Below are 12,965 nucleotides of genomic sequence, written 5' to 3'. Positions count from 1 at the left end.
GATTAAGTTTCACTGACATCTCCCGCCAGCTATCAAACACAAATGTTTAATAGCTCGATACCATTGAACCGAAACAGAGTGAGTATTCAAATACTTCAGCAGGTGTCACAAATTGGGGATACCGAGGCCTTATTTTGGAAAGAAGACCTGCCTCTTAGTGATTTTAAAAAGTTGCACTGTAACTTTAAAAGATGCCTCGGCACGCCTACTTTCCGTGCGCGTCTCTGCGATTGGCCGCTGTCAGCCGTCTAACACACGAACCGCTGCGTCTCATTGGTAAAGCACCGGCCACACTCTGCGACTCTCGCGGTACTAGCTGTACGAAGATGGCGGCCGAACTGGTGGAAGCGATGGCAAGTAGAGCTCTATCTGGCCCGGGTTGATGAGAGAGGGATGAAATGAGTCGGTTTTTGTCGTTGTGACGACAAACGTTTGTCCTTTGAATGTGGCCAACGGTTATAACTGTCGTAATTGTATGCTGTTTTGGTCTACGAAAAAATAAATGAGGTAGCCCCTGTCCTGCTAGCTTTGTGCTAACTAATGTTAGCTCGGGGTAGGCTAGCTTCACGCTGGCTAAAAGGAAGAGAGAGAGCGAGAGAGAGAGAGAGAGAGAGAGAGAGAGACAGGGGAAATGAATGATGGGCAGTTGAAAACACTCGGCTTGGCTTTGCTACTAAACATGCTGTCGGCTTTTTTGAACTGTCCAGCGTCCTTCCGGCTGGCTTCCTCAGCTAGAAAGCTTAATTCATGCACCTGGCTGTCAATTTAATGTTATGGATGGATTGACAGTTGAATCCATACAGTTATGGCAGTTAACCGTTGAGGCTGTCGTTGCAATGGTAAAGATGACCCAGAAGAAGAGAAGCCGCTGTCCCTTCTTGTGTGGAAGCGTTACTGTGCGTTTTGCTAACAACACGACCAGGAAAAGACCGAAATATAGTTGTTATTGGCAAAGTTTGACGCACGTATGGCTGTTTTTTATTTATGTATGTAGGCCTGTGTGTGTGTGTGTGTGTGTGTGTGTGTGTCGGACTAAAGCGGATGTTTTCCAGGAACAAAACATTCTAGGGTAGCCATGCTAGGTCGCCTACCGCGTCACTGCTGAGCATAAAGATGTAAACACACTGGTCTGCTGAGTTTTCTCTTGCGTGTCTTTCAGATCAACCTAGACATTTTGTGTTTTCAAACATTGTAACGAATGGATTATGGTTATGATGAGTATAATATGTTTTGACATTTAAAAAATCAAGTACTAAGCAGCAGGTATCTTTTATTTAAGCAGATACACCTGCATCTGGTCACTTAAGCAAATGAATAGGTCTGTCTATTGATTATCAATCTACATGTATTACTGATTTATCAAACTCATTTTAGCCCTCACAAGACTTTCCCAAATCCATCACCATCTAAATGCAATCCTATGTAACAAAAAAGTCAGCCAGGAACCTCCAATCTTGCATCCAAGTTGTACTCATCGGAATGTTATAGCTATTTTAGTATTTCTATTTAGATCTATTTACCACCCCCTTTTTTTGCTTTACTTTGCCTAAATGCCACCTCCATTCTGGGTTTATGTTCAGAGCTATGCCCAGCTGTTTTCTTTTGCATGATATAATGTAGCCTTGATGCAAGACTGTCATGACAGTCTTCTATCAAGGCAAGGTACAATGTAGAGAAGTGGTTCTCAACCTTTTCAGGCCGTGACCCCCAAAATAATCATATTTGATCTAGAGACCCACATTTTGTTTGACTCGGTCCACAGATAAATATTGTGAAAATAGCAGATCTACAAGCTTGCAACGCTTCGCAAGGTGTTGTGAGCTCAGTTGTGGTCCCAACCCACAGGTTGAGAACCACCGATGTAGAGGATGTGAACGTTGTCTAGGATGCTATAAAATCTTTCCTGTTTTGTACCTAAGTACTAGTCTAAATGTTATGCAGGCTAATGGCTGACATTGATTGTACAGTACGGAGAATCGGAGATAGACCTTTTTAGTTTGATATCATTTAATAAAAATGCTAGATTTAATTAAATGTGCTTCATAATGACAGATATAACATTTAGAGGTTACTTAGGCTTGTGGTTAACAACTGTATTATTAAGGTCACAATTGCAACATTAATCGTCTCGCTCTGCCTAATGATGAGTAATCGTGCATCCAACAGGTTTCAATAAATCTGACTGTACCATAAAAATGCGCAAATGCTTAATTTTGTCACTCTGTTTCTCCCTGATTATACATTTCCTGTTTTGTGTTGTCTTTGTTTTTAGAACATGGTGAAAAGTTTCCGGGTCTCAGACCTGCAAACGCTGCTGGCCTCCATGGGCCGCAGCAAAAGCGGGCTGAAGCAGGACCTGGTTGGTCGTGCCCTGAGGCTGGTGCAGACTGAATACAGTCCAGAGCTGCTTAAGAATGTCCGGCAGCTCTATGAGTCGCGCTTCCCCAAGACGTCCACCTGGTTGGCGGCTCGGCGTCCAGAGGGGGTCCCGGTAGCCTACTCATCCCTCAGTTCCTCCCCCTCTGCCACCTCTCAGGGCGCAGACTACCTCAATGGCATCTCCAAGCCTATCACTACTCCTGTGGCAGAAGTCAAGCTAGTGCCACTGCCCTTCTACCAAACCTTGGAGACGCTGTTGCAACCAACAGAGCTAAGTGAGTGATCCTTTTGGAGTCCACTGGCGTAGGGGACACAATGGTTCATGTACTTTCTCATTATAAACTTCTATTAACCATATTCAAGCAGCGTATTCGGTGGTGGGAAACACTGAAGGGCAGGGGTTTTCCACTCCGCGTAGAGCAAAATGTCCATCGTGTGAATATGGTCTATTTCGTTTCTTAACCTATTATCAAAAAATTACAGTATTTACATACACCAAAAGACGCCATGCTCTACCCAATGATATGGTATGAGATTGATGTTTTACTGATGGTTTTGTTGTCCAATGTTTACAGTTGCCCAGAACAACGAGAAACTGCAGGACAGTCAGTGCATATTTGAGTTAACACAGAGCCAAGCAGACCAGATCAGAAATGCAAGGTATGAAATGTACACCTTTACACCCATGTCAGGTGTGTTTACTTCTTATTAGCTTTAGTTACAAACTATTTAACTGCCATACACCAAAACACACTTTATTTACAAACAATGTAACTGTCACAAAGCATAACAAGCGTTATTTATGAACTATTTAACTGCCAACTACCAAAACACACTTTATTTACAAACTATGTGACTGTCTTACAGCATAACAAGCTTTATTTACAAACTATTTAATTGCAATACACCATAACATTGGAGGAAGAATTATACTATATTGTTATTTTGGTTGTTTATATCTAACCTTTTTATATTTTACCATCTCTTATAGTACTTATATAATACATTATGATATGACATGATATTTGGTAGCCTGTAGGAGCCAAGGTGTCTCCTCTAGGCCTGATAGCTTTTGTTTTTGTTACAGCCTGTCTGTTATGGTTCAGCTTTTCCTTGTAGCAGCTAGTATAACTATGGTCTGAGCCCTGTGCTCTGCTACCCTGCTGCTGCTGCTAGTCACTGAAATGGTTACTAAATGCTAAAATATGCACTTAAATAGACTGTTTGGTCCATGCACTTTACATATAATAAAGTTCACAGTTTGTCATTTATTGTCGATACATAGCACTTTATTTAAAATAGGTTAAAAGCATTGACTGCACATTAATAGGTTAAAAATAGGTTAAATGCATTGACTGCACCTTTCTTAGACTTTAGACTAGTTTTTAATGTATATCTGTCTGATGTATTGTTGTGTTTTTGTTTATGATGTTTAGTGTTTTCTTTTTTGTGATGAGGACCACAATTTAAATAAGCCCTCTGGCTTTATTGTGTTTTTATCCTTGGTGATGCTATGACTGTATGTCAGGAAAGTGCTATTATGCTCTTTTTATGTGATGTCACCAAATAAAATCAATTATATTTACAAACTATGTAATTGCCATATACTGTACCATAATACCTGTTTCTCTCTCTCCTCACTTAGTGAGCTTCGTCCAGGAATAAAATCAATCCAGGTGGTTCTTAGGTAAGTTCATACCAGTTCCCACTCCTACAACCCGGCCTATCAGTTCAAATCACAAAGAAACGGATATTTCATAATACTGTGGCCTGGAAGGTGCTGTGTGTGTGTGTGTGTGTAATGATTTACAGATATTTACACACTCTTTTTCTGTCTTATTGTTAACCATTGAAGCCCTATTTTATACTTCATCATATGGTGTCACATGGCGAAATAGCCGATACACAAGCGCTCAACGCGAAAAAGAAAGAATCCTTGTAATGTTAAGCGGTGAGGACAAACAATCAAAGACTAGCGAGGCACATTTTCAGTTGCATTTCTATCAGAAATCCCCATTAAAATTGAACATCTGAATTACTCAGCCAGCCATTCATTGACCAAGAGGATCAATGACTTGATTGGTTCAATGAGGTTGTATAATAATAATAAGCTTGTAGAGCAGACATTCTTATACAGCACTTAATTATGATTAATGTTAACCGCCCTCTCTCATGTCATGTTCCGTTTCCAGAATCTGCTACACAGACTCCATTGGTGTACAGGAGGACCAGTACCCTCCCAACGTTGCTGTCAAAGTCAACCAGTCGTACTGTCACGTACCCGTGAGTAGACTATCTTCAGTATGAGAAATATAAGAGCTGTAAAATGCAAAGTAAATGAATAAATGATATTTAAGCCCCTGGGAAGGAGCTCAGGGATGTTCATCATTTCCGTTTGAATTATTAATGACATGACAAGGCTGTTCCTTTTTCATTGTATTTAAATAAAATGTGCCTGGAACTTCACATGGAAACTGGGTGTTAATAATTTTTGTTCATATTTCGGTTTTGTGTGTATCTACAGGGCTATTATCCCTCCAACAAGCCTGGTGTTGAACCCCGTCGCCCATGTCGTCCTGTAAACATCACACCCTGGCTACATCTCTCCGCTATCACTAACAGAGTCACTATCACATGGGGCAACTTCGGCAAGGTCAGCCTCTTACCAGAATACTGGACGTTGTCTCATAGTTTGTGTATCTCAAAACCTTGTTTTACAAGGATGTTGGGGTCAATTTAATTTGCATATCAAGATCTTGAAATTGTCTTGGGTTTGCAAGAATTAAGACATTTTTGGAATTTTTCAGAGAGCTCTCACAACTAAACTCAATTATGAGGAATTTTAAAGAATTAAAATGTTCACTCAATGATCTGTTGGTTGGCACTTAAAATTGGTGCTTACAGCATCATAATCTCTGCATTTGATTCCAGCGATATTCAGTAGCAGTCTATTTGGTGAGGGTCTTCACTTCAGCTGACCTCTTCAGCCAACTTAAGCACCACTCTGTCGAGAGTGCAGATCGCTGCAGAGAAAGGAGTAAGTTTTGCTTTTGTATTTGTCACTTTTCTTCCAAACATGACTAATTTACGGCACATTGACACCTAGACTGTTTTCTCAGTTTTAATTGAACAATTTATTCAGTTTACTCCATTGCTCTGGTTCATTTGGAGAATGAAGCACGTGCATTCGAACTCTGGTGTGGATCAAACAACCGAACCATAGTCATCCTGAAAATGTCAGGACTCTGTTCGGTTGAAGGTGAACAATGGTCTGGTGCGTTACATGTGTGAACGTAATTGGACTTGCTATAGGAACTATTACAGGAAGCAAACCAAAATACAGTGCATCGTGTGGTGATTCAGGAACAATATCTAGACATAAGCAATGTTGTGACGGGTAATGAAAGTAAAACTAGCAGTGTTGCCATCGTTTACTTTCATTTTGCACCACAGCCATATCCGATGCAGTGGTTGCGGATTAGTAGGCTAGGTTGTGCGTGAACATTAATGTGAATATGTGCGCAGGCTGTTTCATTCAGGTGGGACTATTATTCATTCAGGGGGTGTGGGATCCAAAACACTTGTAGGGGAAACACTGGCTATTATATATTTTTGCAGTTTAATGCTGGTATATCGTCTTTGCAGTTTAATTCATGCAACATTAAATGCACCTCACTCATCTTCTGTGTAAAAACTACATGGAGAACATATCATAGGCATTCATCAGGGCTCGCCTTCCCCTTGTAGCTACGTCTCAATAAGTATACATCATTAACAGTGTTAATGATTGTCTCTCAGCCACAGTGTGGTGGTGGGATTGTGCACTTGACCAATAATTAGTTTGTGTTAGCCTTTTTTTTTTACAAATAAGTTTGTTAACATTGATTATAACTTTGTGTTTCATGGTGTATTTAGCTATGGTGTATAATATATAGCTATATAGCTAGCTATCGTTAGTTAAACCTTTGCTGTCCAATCCCTGTACTGTAAATATTGTGTGTGTGTCTGTCGCTGTTCATTCCCTGTGGTGCTGAAATACGTATGTGTGTTGGGCTACTTAAAAAAAAAAAAAGGCTGGTTATTGCAGGTTTATGGTGCAGGTGTGAAATTGAACTGTTTTAAGCCCCCCCCCCCCCCCCCCCCCCACCGGCAGAAACGCTGATTTAGCTTTTCCAACACCAAAATGTATTCCCCGTCTAAATGATGTATCTTCAATTTCTTATTTATCACTCTATCTTATGCTAAGAGCAGATTCTGTCCTAAATATAAGATTCTATATCTTAAATATCACTTGTTTGTCAAATACTGTACATTGATTTGATCTACAGAGACTCCTTGCAGCATCATAATGATCTGTCTGCCATTTCTCCCAATCCAGTACAAGACAAACTACGTTTTGACCCAGAGAGTGAAATTGCTACCACAGGTCTCCGGGTTTCTCTCATCTGTCCAGTGAGTATTTGATAGTTTGCACTCAGCTAATTTACGAATATGCCAGTGTGATTGCTGATGTTTCTGCATTTTCAAGGCATGTTGCCTTACTCAGTTTATGATATAAAGCCTGGTAAAAACTAACATGTCTTTCTGTCTTCCACAGCTGGTGAAGATGCGGATTGGTGTGCCATGTCGAGTTTTAACCTGCGCCCATCTTCAATGTTTTGACGCCGTCTTCTTCCTTCAGATGAATGAGAAGAAGCCCACATGGACTTGCCCCGTATGTGACAAGCCTGCTCCATTCGAACTGCTCATCATTGATGGGTAAGAAGACAGAGACACGCTCAGGCCTGTCACAAGCTTCCTCTTCACTTTTTGGAAAATGTTCATTAATGTGTCATTTTAAGGGAACTTCGCTGCATGTTGAAACCAAAGAGGGCAAAGAACGCTGAAAAGACGCAGGTCAAAACTTGTCTCCACCGAATGTGTATTCACTGTAAAGGCTTGAGATGGGTTTTGTGGCATTCAAAGGTTATCTGCCTTTTTTATTCTTTTTTGAATATTCAATATAGCTTCTATACCAACAGATTTAAGTCCATAAATTGGCTTGCTTGTTGGATAAAGTTGATAAACTTTAGGAAGATGCTAATCATTGATCATTAAGGGAGACTAACAAGACTACTGAAGCTGTCCTCTGGACTATGCAACCAAATTAAATCTGTGATGTGAAGCATGTGTTCTACTGATGTGTAATAACAAACTCAGACCACACTGACCTGTGCTATTTATCACTTTCATAGCAGTTATATTTTTGTTGTACTTGCATGTGTCTTAACCACATATAAGCCCTACAATATATGTACTCTACATCGTCATAATGACGAATAATGAAAGTAGCTGATCTACCAGCTCACAACACAGCATATGTTTCCTCTTTTTTGAGGGGGCATTTTTAATGCCCAAATTAGGGATGTCAGCTTGAAAGTGGTTAATTGTCATCTTTCAGGCAGCTGTCTGAAATCCTGAAGGAGACGAATGAGGACATTGAGGAGATCGAATACTTAACTGACGGCTCCTGGCGACCCATCAGTATTGAAAAGGAGAGGGAGAGGGAGAGAGAACGCAGCAACACACCTGAATACCCTGTTGTTGATATATGTGAGTGTTCTGCTAAGTTCAAAGCCAAGCCATAATCACCTCTAATATTAGTGTTTTATTTTTTATATATCAAACACCGTTTTGCACTATATACTGACCCGTTTTTATTGAAGAGGAAAAGAAAGTGTGTATATATGTGGCTTGATACATTGGCCCTCAATTAGATTAACTTTAGGCAACGACGAATTCTGGGCGATGATTTATTTATCACTAAACTGAACTTCATTGTTGAGATTTACAGGTGTTAAAAAAGGTGACATTCAGTACAAGCTCCATCATTGCACTTTCAAGAAAGGTGGAATTAAATGTAGAAGGAAAGAAAAAACAGAAAAACTCGTCAGATATCAATTATAAGCAGAGTAGAGATGTATACGTAAAATGCAATGTGCAGTTAAATTGCAGATACTTACATAAGGTGAATGGTTTAAAAATCAATAAAATTAGGCAGTTAAAATGACAGCTTATATAATAACAGCCGACATCCGTAGTGGGGTACATTGTTCTGCAGACATACATTTACAGACGTGTATATATACTGTATATTTACACAGGGAAAAAAATCTCAGCCATTCACAAAGGCAATGAGAAAATGGCATTTGGTCAATGCTGTACTATAAGTAGATTAACATTGCTGTCAATAAGGAACTGCCCCTGTGAATTAAATGGTAGTCCCACTGGGGTTTCCCGACAGTTGGTGGAGGGAGTTGGCTGGGAAACGCACAGCCATTCTGTAAACCGTCAAACATTGTTTTCTTCGTGCCCAGATAAACTCCTTCAATTGCAAAGTGGATAAACATTAAAATGGACACTATCACCATTTTTCATGGTTAATGTTATATGTTATATTCACAGGCAGTAAAACTGAGAAGTTTTCTGTGTGACTCTGAAACTCTGCCGAACGTAGTGCGGAAAGGTTTACCCAATCATGGCTGAAAACTACAACCCTTGCTTCGTGTTTTTTTTGTTGTCACAAAACTTTAAAGCAGGTTAATGTAATGACAGCCAGCCATAGACCATATGGGTTTGCCAGGCTGATGCTTTTCCCAGAAATACAACATGGGAATGGTAGGAACACAGTCTGGATTGTATGAATTGTATTGTAAATATTGTTTCTCTAGATTATGATAACCATCGGAATGGCCGGAGTGACTTATTGTTGGTATCGGTCAAGAATGAGGGTGTCTATCCACTTCTCAATGGATTGCTGAGGTTGGAGATAAACATCTACCATCAGCTCCCAGCACATCATCATCAACAATTAACTGCAATACACATCAAAAGCACACTAAACTTTGAAAACATTATAGTGTCCCTTTAACGATTACCACCTTCAAACTAGAGGCCAGTATATGTAATATGGAGACATATGAAACCTTTTTACACCTACGACATTTGCTGAAGAATGCCATGTCTGCCAGTTATGAGCCCAAGCGCACGTACAACTGGCAGCACCTGAATGGACTTTTTGTTCATTGGTATGTGTGTTTTACCGTAGTACTTTATTGTCTGAACAAAACAGGTATATTGTGTCCCTCTGAAACGCTGCCGAAGTCGTGCTGAAAAGGTCACTGACTGGAGTAAAGTCTGTGAATCTAAAAAACTTGTGAATGTGATATTTGTGGTGTTATTCACAATTTTATTATAATGTTTACATTTACAGGCAGCCCTGAGGTGAATGGCCATTCACCGGCCCACAGCAGCACCAGTCTGACGGGGAAGTCGGGGAGCGGCTCCTTGGGTTTGGCAGGAGGAGCTGCTCTTGCACCAGGAGGAGGCACAGTTGTAGATCTGACTCTTGACTCCTCCTCTGAGGAGGAAGGGGGAGGGGCTGGCGGAGACAGCGAGGACACTGAGGACAGCGCAGAGAGCCCTGCCCCTAAGAGGGGTCGATACAACTACGACAAAGACCTGGTCACTGCCTACTGACTGGCCGGACACCCCACCCCTTCACCTCCACAGACAGACTGAGAGAGAGGTGGGGGGGAGAGAGGCAGAGAGAGAGAGAGGCAGGGGGGCCCAGCTGATCCTGGGGAGAGGAGAACATTAGTGTAGTGAACACCAATGGAAATAACAGCTTTCTAACTCTTCAGCCTACCACCTCGCTGCACCGCCACCCCTCTCTCTCTCTCAGGAGATCTGACTGAATAGAATAACTACCATCACACCTCTTCCCCCTCTAAACTCTTCATTCCCCTCTCTCCCCCGCCTCCCTGTACTTTATATGACTTGGACTTACTGGCTCTTTTAGCCGTGGGCGTTCCGATGTATGCGTCTCAGATTTTTGTCACTTTTAGGATGAACGGGTAAGTGGGGAAAAATGGAGGCGCCTTTAGTAGTTTGTTAGTCAGAGGTCAAAACACGAACGACTAATAAGGGGACTTGGCATACATATTTTGGGGGAGGGCAAGCTGAAGATGTCTGAAATGTGATGAAAGTTATATCTCCCTCTCCTATTAAAATTAATATTATTTTTGGGTTTTATTTGTTCAGAGAAATCATGGCTTGAAAATGTTTTTTCAGGAATTTGTCCTTTTTATTAATGGATGGGCAGAAAAAAAACTCCTGCTGCCCTCTGTTTGATGCTCAACTCTTTTTATTTTATTTTTGGTCCTTTATAGATAAAGAGAACCTACCTCAGTCATATAAACTTAGCAGACATGACCAGAGAGTAGCTTAGAAGCGGGGACAGAAGCATTGATGAGAGATGTTCTGAAGCCAATTTTACACTGGAGATTTTGTTTCCCTAGTTTTCTCCCCCAGGTGTTCCATACAGTTCCTAGTCCTCCCAGCGCCATGAAATGCAAGGTAATCGGTCAATGACAAGCACTTAAGCCCTAGTTTATATGTTGTCGTACGACTGTGTCGCACAAAGAAATTGTGAATATAGCAGATCTACAACCTTGCATTGCGCCTCCTCAGAGCTTGTGAGATCTGCTATTCTTGCTATTTTTTAAAATGTTTGATAATAATGACATGCCCAACTAGAGGCGTTTTGATGGTTGAAAAGGTTGGCAGCTGGGACTGTACTGCAACGTGCAGATATCTTGCTTGAACAACAGGAACTTTGAGGGTTGATTTATTAACATTACATTCTGGACAAAACTCACTCATCACAATTATGTTGTGGCAGTTGTGCCAAAGTAGGTTTGTTTATTTTAAATATTCGTTGATGTGAATTGGTCAGGAGATTTGGGTGCCTTTTTTAGTTTAGTGTTTTTGAATGATGAAGGCTGGAGCCTTTCAGTGGAGAGGCTAGTAGAGCTGGCCAGCAAATGATACCTCCCACCCCACCCCCACCCACTCTGACAGATGTTCTTCTTTTCATTGTGGTTTGTCATTTGCCTAGGCTTTTCCAAGAGGAAAAATAGACATAGGGAGTTGAAGAATTGGATGATAACCATATCTCTAATTCTGGAGTACCGTAACCTTCATAAGTGCTCGCATCCTTTTGACACATTTTGAATTTCTTAAAATCATAGTATTTATTGATAATTGCTTCACAACTTTTATTTTAATAGTGGTTTGCTGTATTTGTACATACATTTTTGCCATGTAAGAGTGCTGTACAGATGAGATCCTGAGGAAAACGATACACTTAAAGGCCTGTGTGCTCTATTGTAAATGAGTCTGGCCCATGACATTGCTGTTGATGAACTGGTTCCTTTTGCTTGTTAAAGCTACCATTCAAACTTATTTTCCTTCTGTTGGGTTCATGTCTGAAACAACCAAACTGATTTTGAATCATTGCCAAGTACAAACCCCATCAACATTTAAATTAATTTCACTAACTGTCTCTCCCTTTTGGAACAAAAGTAAGCCGATTCAACCAACAACTTCCTTTGGCCCCATCCCCATAGGAATATCTGTCATATATTCTTTGCTGGAATAAAAACTGTACTTAATAATGGCTGTAGTGTACCATGTAGGCCTGATGGTTATTTCTCACTCTGCCCCTACTCTAGCATTATCAGTAAGTAATGGTTATTTCTGAGCAGCGGATAGGATACTCAGGCTGGATGTGCAGGCTTCAGTTTTACATACTGTACATTAGCACTGCGGGGGGAAAAGGACACTGGGTTTGAAGTGAATTGCCTTACACCCAGTGATGATTGTATTTTGACTCTTGACCCATCGTCCCAGATGAGCAGTGTTTATCTCCTGTCTCTGACGGCTGTGACCAGGTCACCTCAGCCATCCCGTGGCTCTGAAGATCCAAATCTATCCCACTCCAGTTTGTGGCACTTGAGAAATCGGGGATCAGACCTGCATTATATGACCTCTTTGTATGCTTGTCCCTGTTGTGTAGTTTGATGGGTTCAGAAGCTGCTTCTGATCCATAACTCCGCAAATGCACAAGGGGAATTGCATCTACACATTGATCCAGAGCTGTCGCAAGTGCATGTTCTGAGTTTGAGGCCTGAAGAAGTAGATGTAGTCAAAATCTGGTCTTCCATTTTCTTGCTCTTTTGACACTGACTTGGCTTACAGATCGATATACTGTTATACTGAAACCATTTTGTTAATTCGCACATACCTTTATTGATGGCACTTTGCCTGAAATAATCTTTCCCTTGACCTGAACAGGTTTTTTCCTACGTAAGCTGCATTCAAGCAACATAACGTGAAGAACTCAGATACCCATTTTTAAATAGGCAGTTGGTTGATAAGAATCTACTATATACATTTAAATTGACATTATTTGTTCATAGGTATTTAAATTGGTGTGAAGTTCTCCCTAAACCTTTCCCCCCTATTTGATTACAAATAAGAAGAGGTGCCGGTTGCTTCTGTTGAACTGAGCCAGGTAAAGTTTGTGGTTATGTCGGGATGAAGAGAGTGGAGAGGGTCCGGTCTTTCATAGTGGCTTCCCTTCTTATTAAAATAATGTGTAAGGTAGCATGGGCAGAGGCTTACAATCCACAATTGTCCACAAGTTTGTTGTGTCTTTTTTATATGTTCATGTTAAAAGACAATAAAATTTAAATAATATTTTA

At 40.7% G+C, this 12,965-nt stretch overlaps 1 protein-coding gene across 1 annotated transcript; it reads left to right on the top strand.

Annotated features, from left to right (window-relative positions):
• Nucleotides 1-299: 299 nt before the first annotated feature.
• On the top strand, nucleotides 300-12,965 carry pias4a (protein inhibitor of activated STAT, 4a). Its single transcript, XM_080430800.1, has 11 exons — nucleotides 300-353; nucleotides 2,273-2,654; nucleotides 2,955-3,039; nucleotides 4,025-4,066; nucleotides 4,572-4,662; nucleotides 4,904-5,032; nucleotides 5,311-5,416; nucleotides 6,758-6,831; nucleotides 6,977-7,137; nucleotides 7,820-7,971; nucleotides 9,632-12,965. The coding sequence occupies exons 1-11, from the start codon at nucleotides 327-329 to the stop codon at nucleotides 9,895-9,897; spliced, it is 1,515 nt and encodes a 504-aa protein (XP_080286926.1). The 5' UTR covers nucleotides 300-326; the 3' UTR covers nucleotides 9,898-12,965.

The sequence above is a fragment of the Gymnoscopelus braueri genome, assembly GCF_963280865.1.
Source record: "Gymnoscopelus braueri genome assembly, chromosome: 6".
In the NCBI taxonomy this organism is placed as follows: domain Eukaryota; kingdom Metazoa; phylum Chordata; class Actinopteri; order Myctophiformes; family Myctophidae; genus Gymnoscopelus; species Gymnoscopelus braueri.
The sequence above is the reverse complement of the archived record's forward strand: the minus strand, read 5'-3'. Positions and strand labels throughout refer to the sequence as shown.

What these genes read in the sequence shown, in the direction of transcription:
- pias4a (XM_080430800.1), top strand. Translation starts at nt 327, where the DNA reads ATGGCGGCCGAACTGGTGGAAGCGATG. An exon ending in CATGGGGCAACTTCGGCAAG is followed by an intron (nt 5,033 to 5,310) that starts GTCAGCCTCTTA and finishes ATTTGATTCCAG; the next exon opens with CGATATTCAGTAGCAGTCTA. An exon ending in GAACTGCTCATCATTGATGG is followed by an intron (nt 7,138 to 7,819) that starts GTAAGAAGACAG and finishes GTCATCTTTCAG; the next exon opens with GCAGCTGTCTGAAATCCTGA.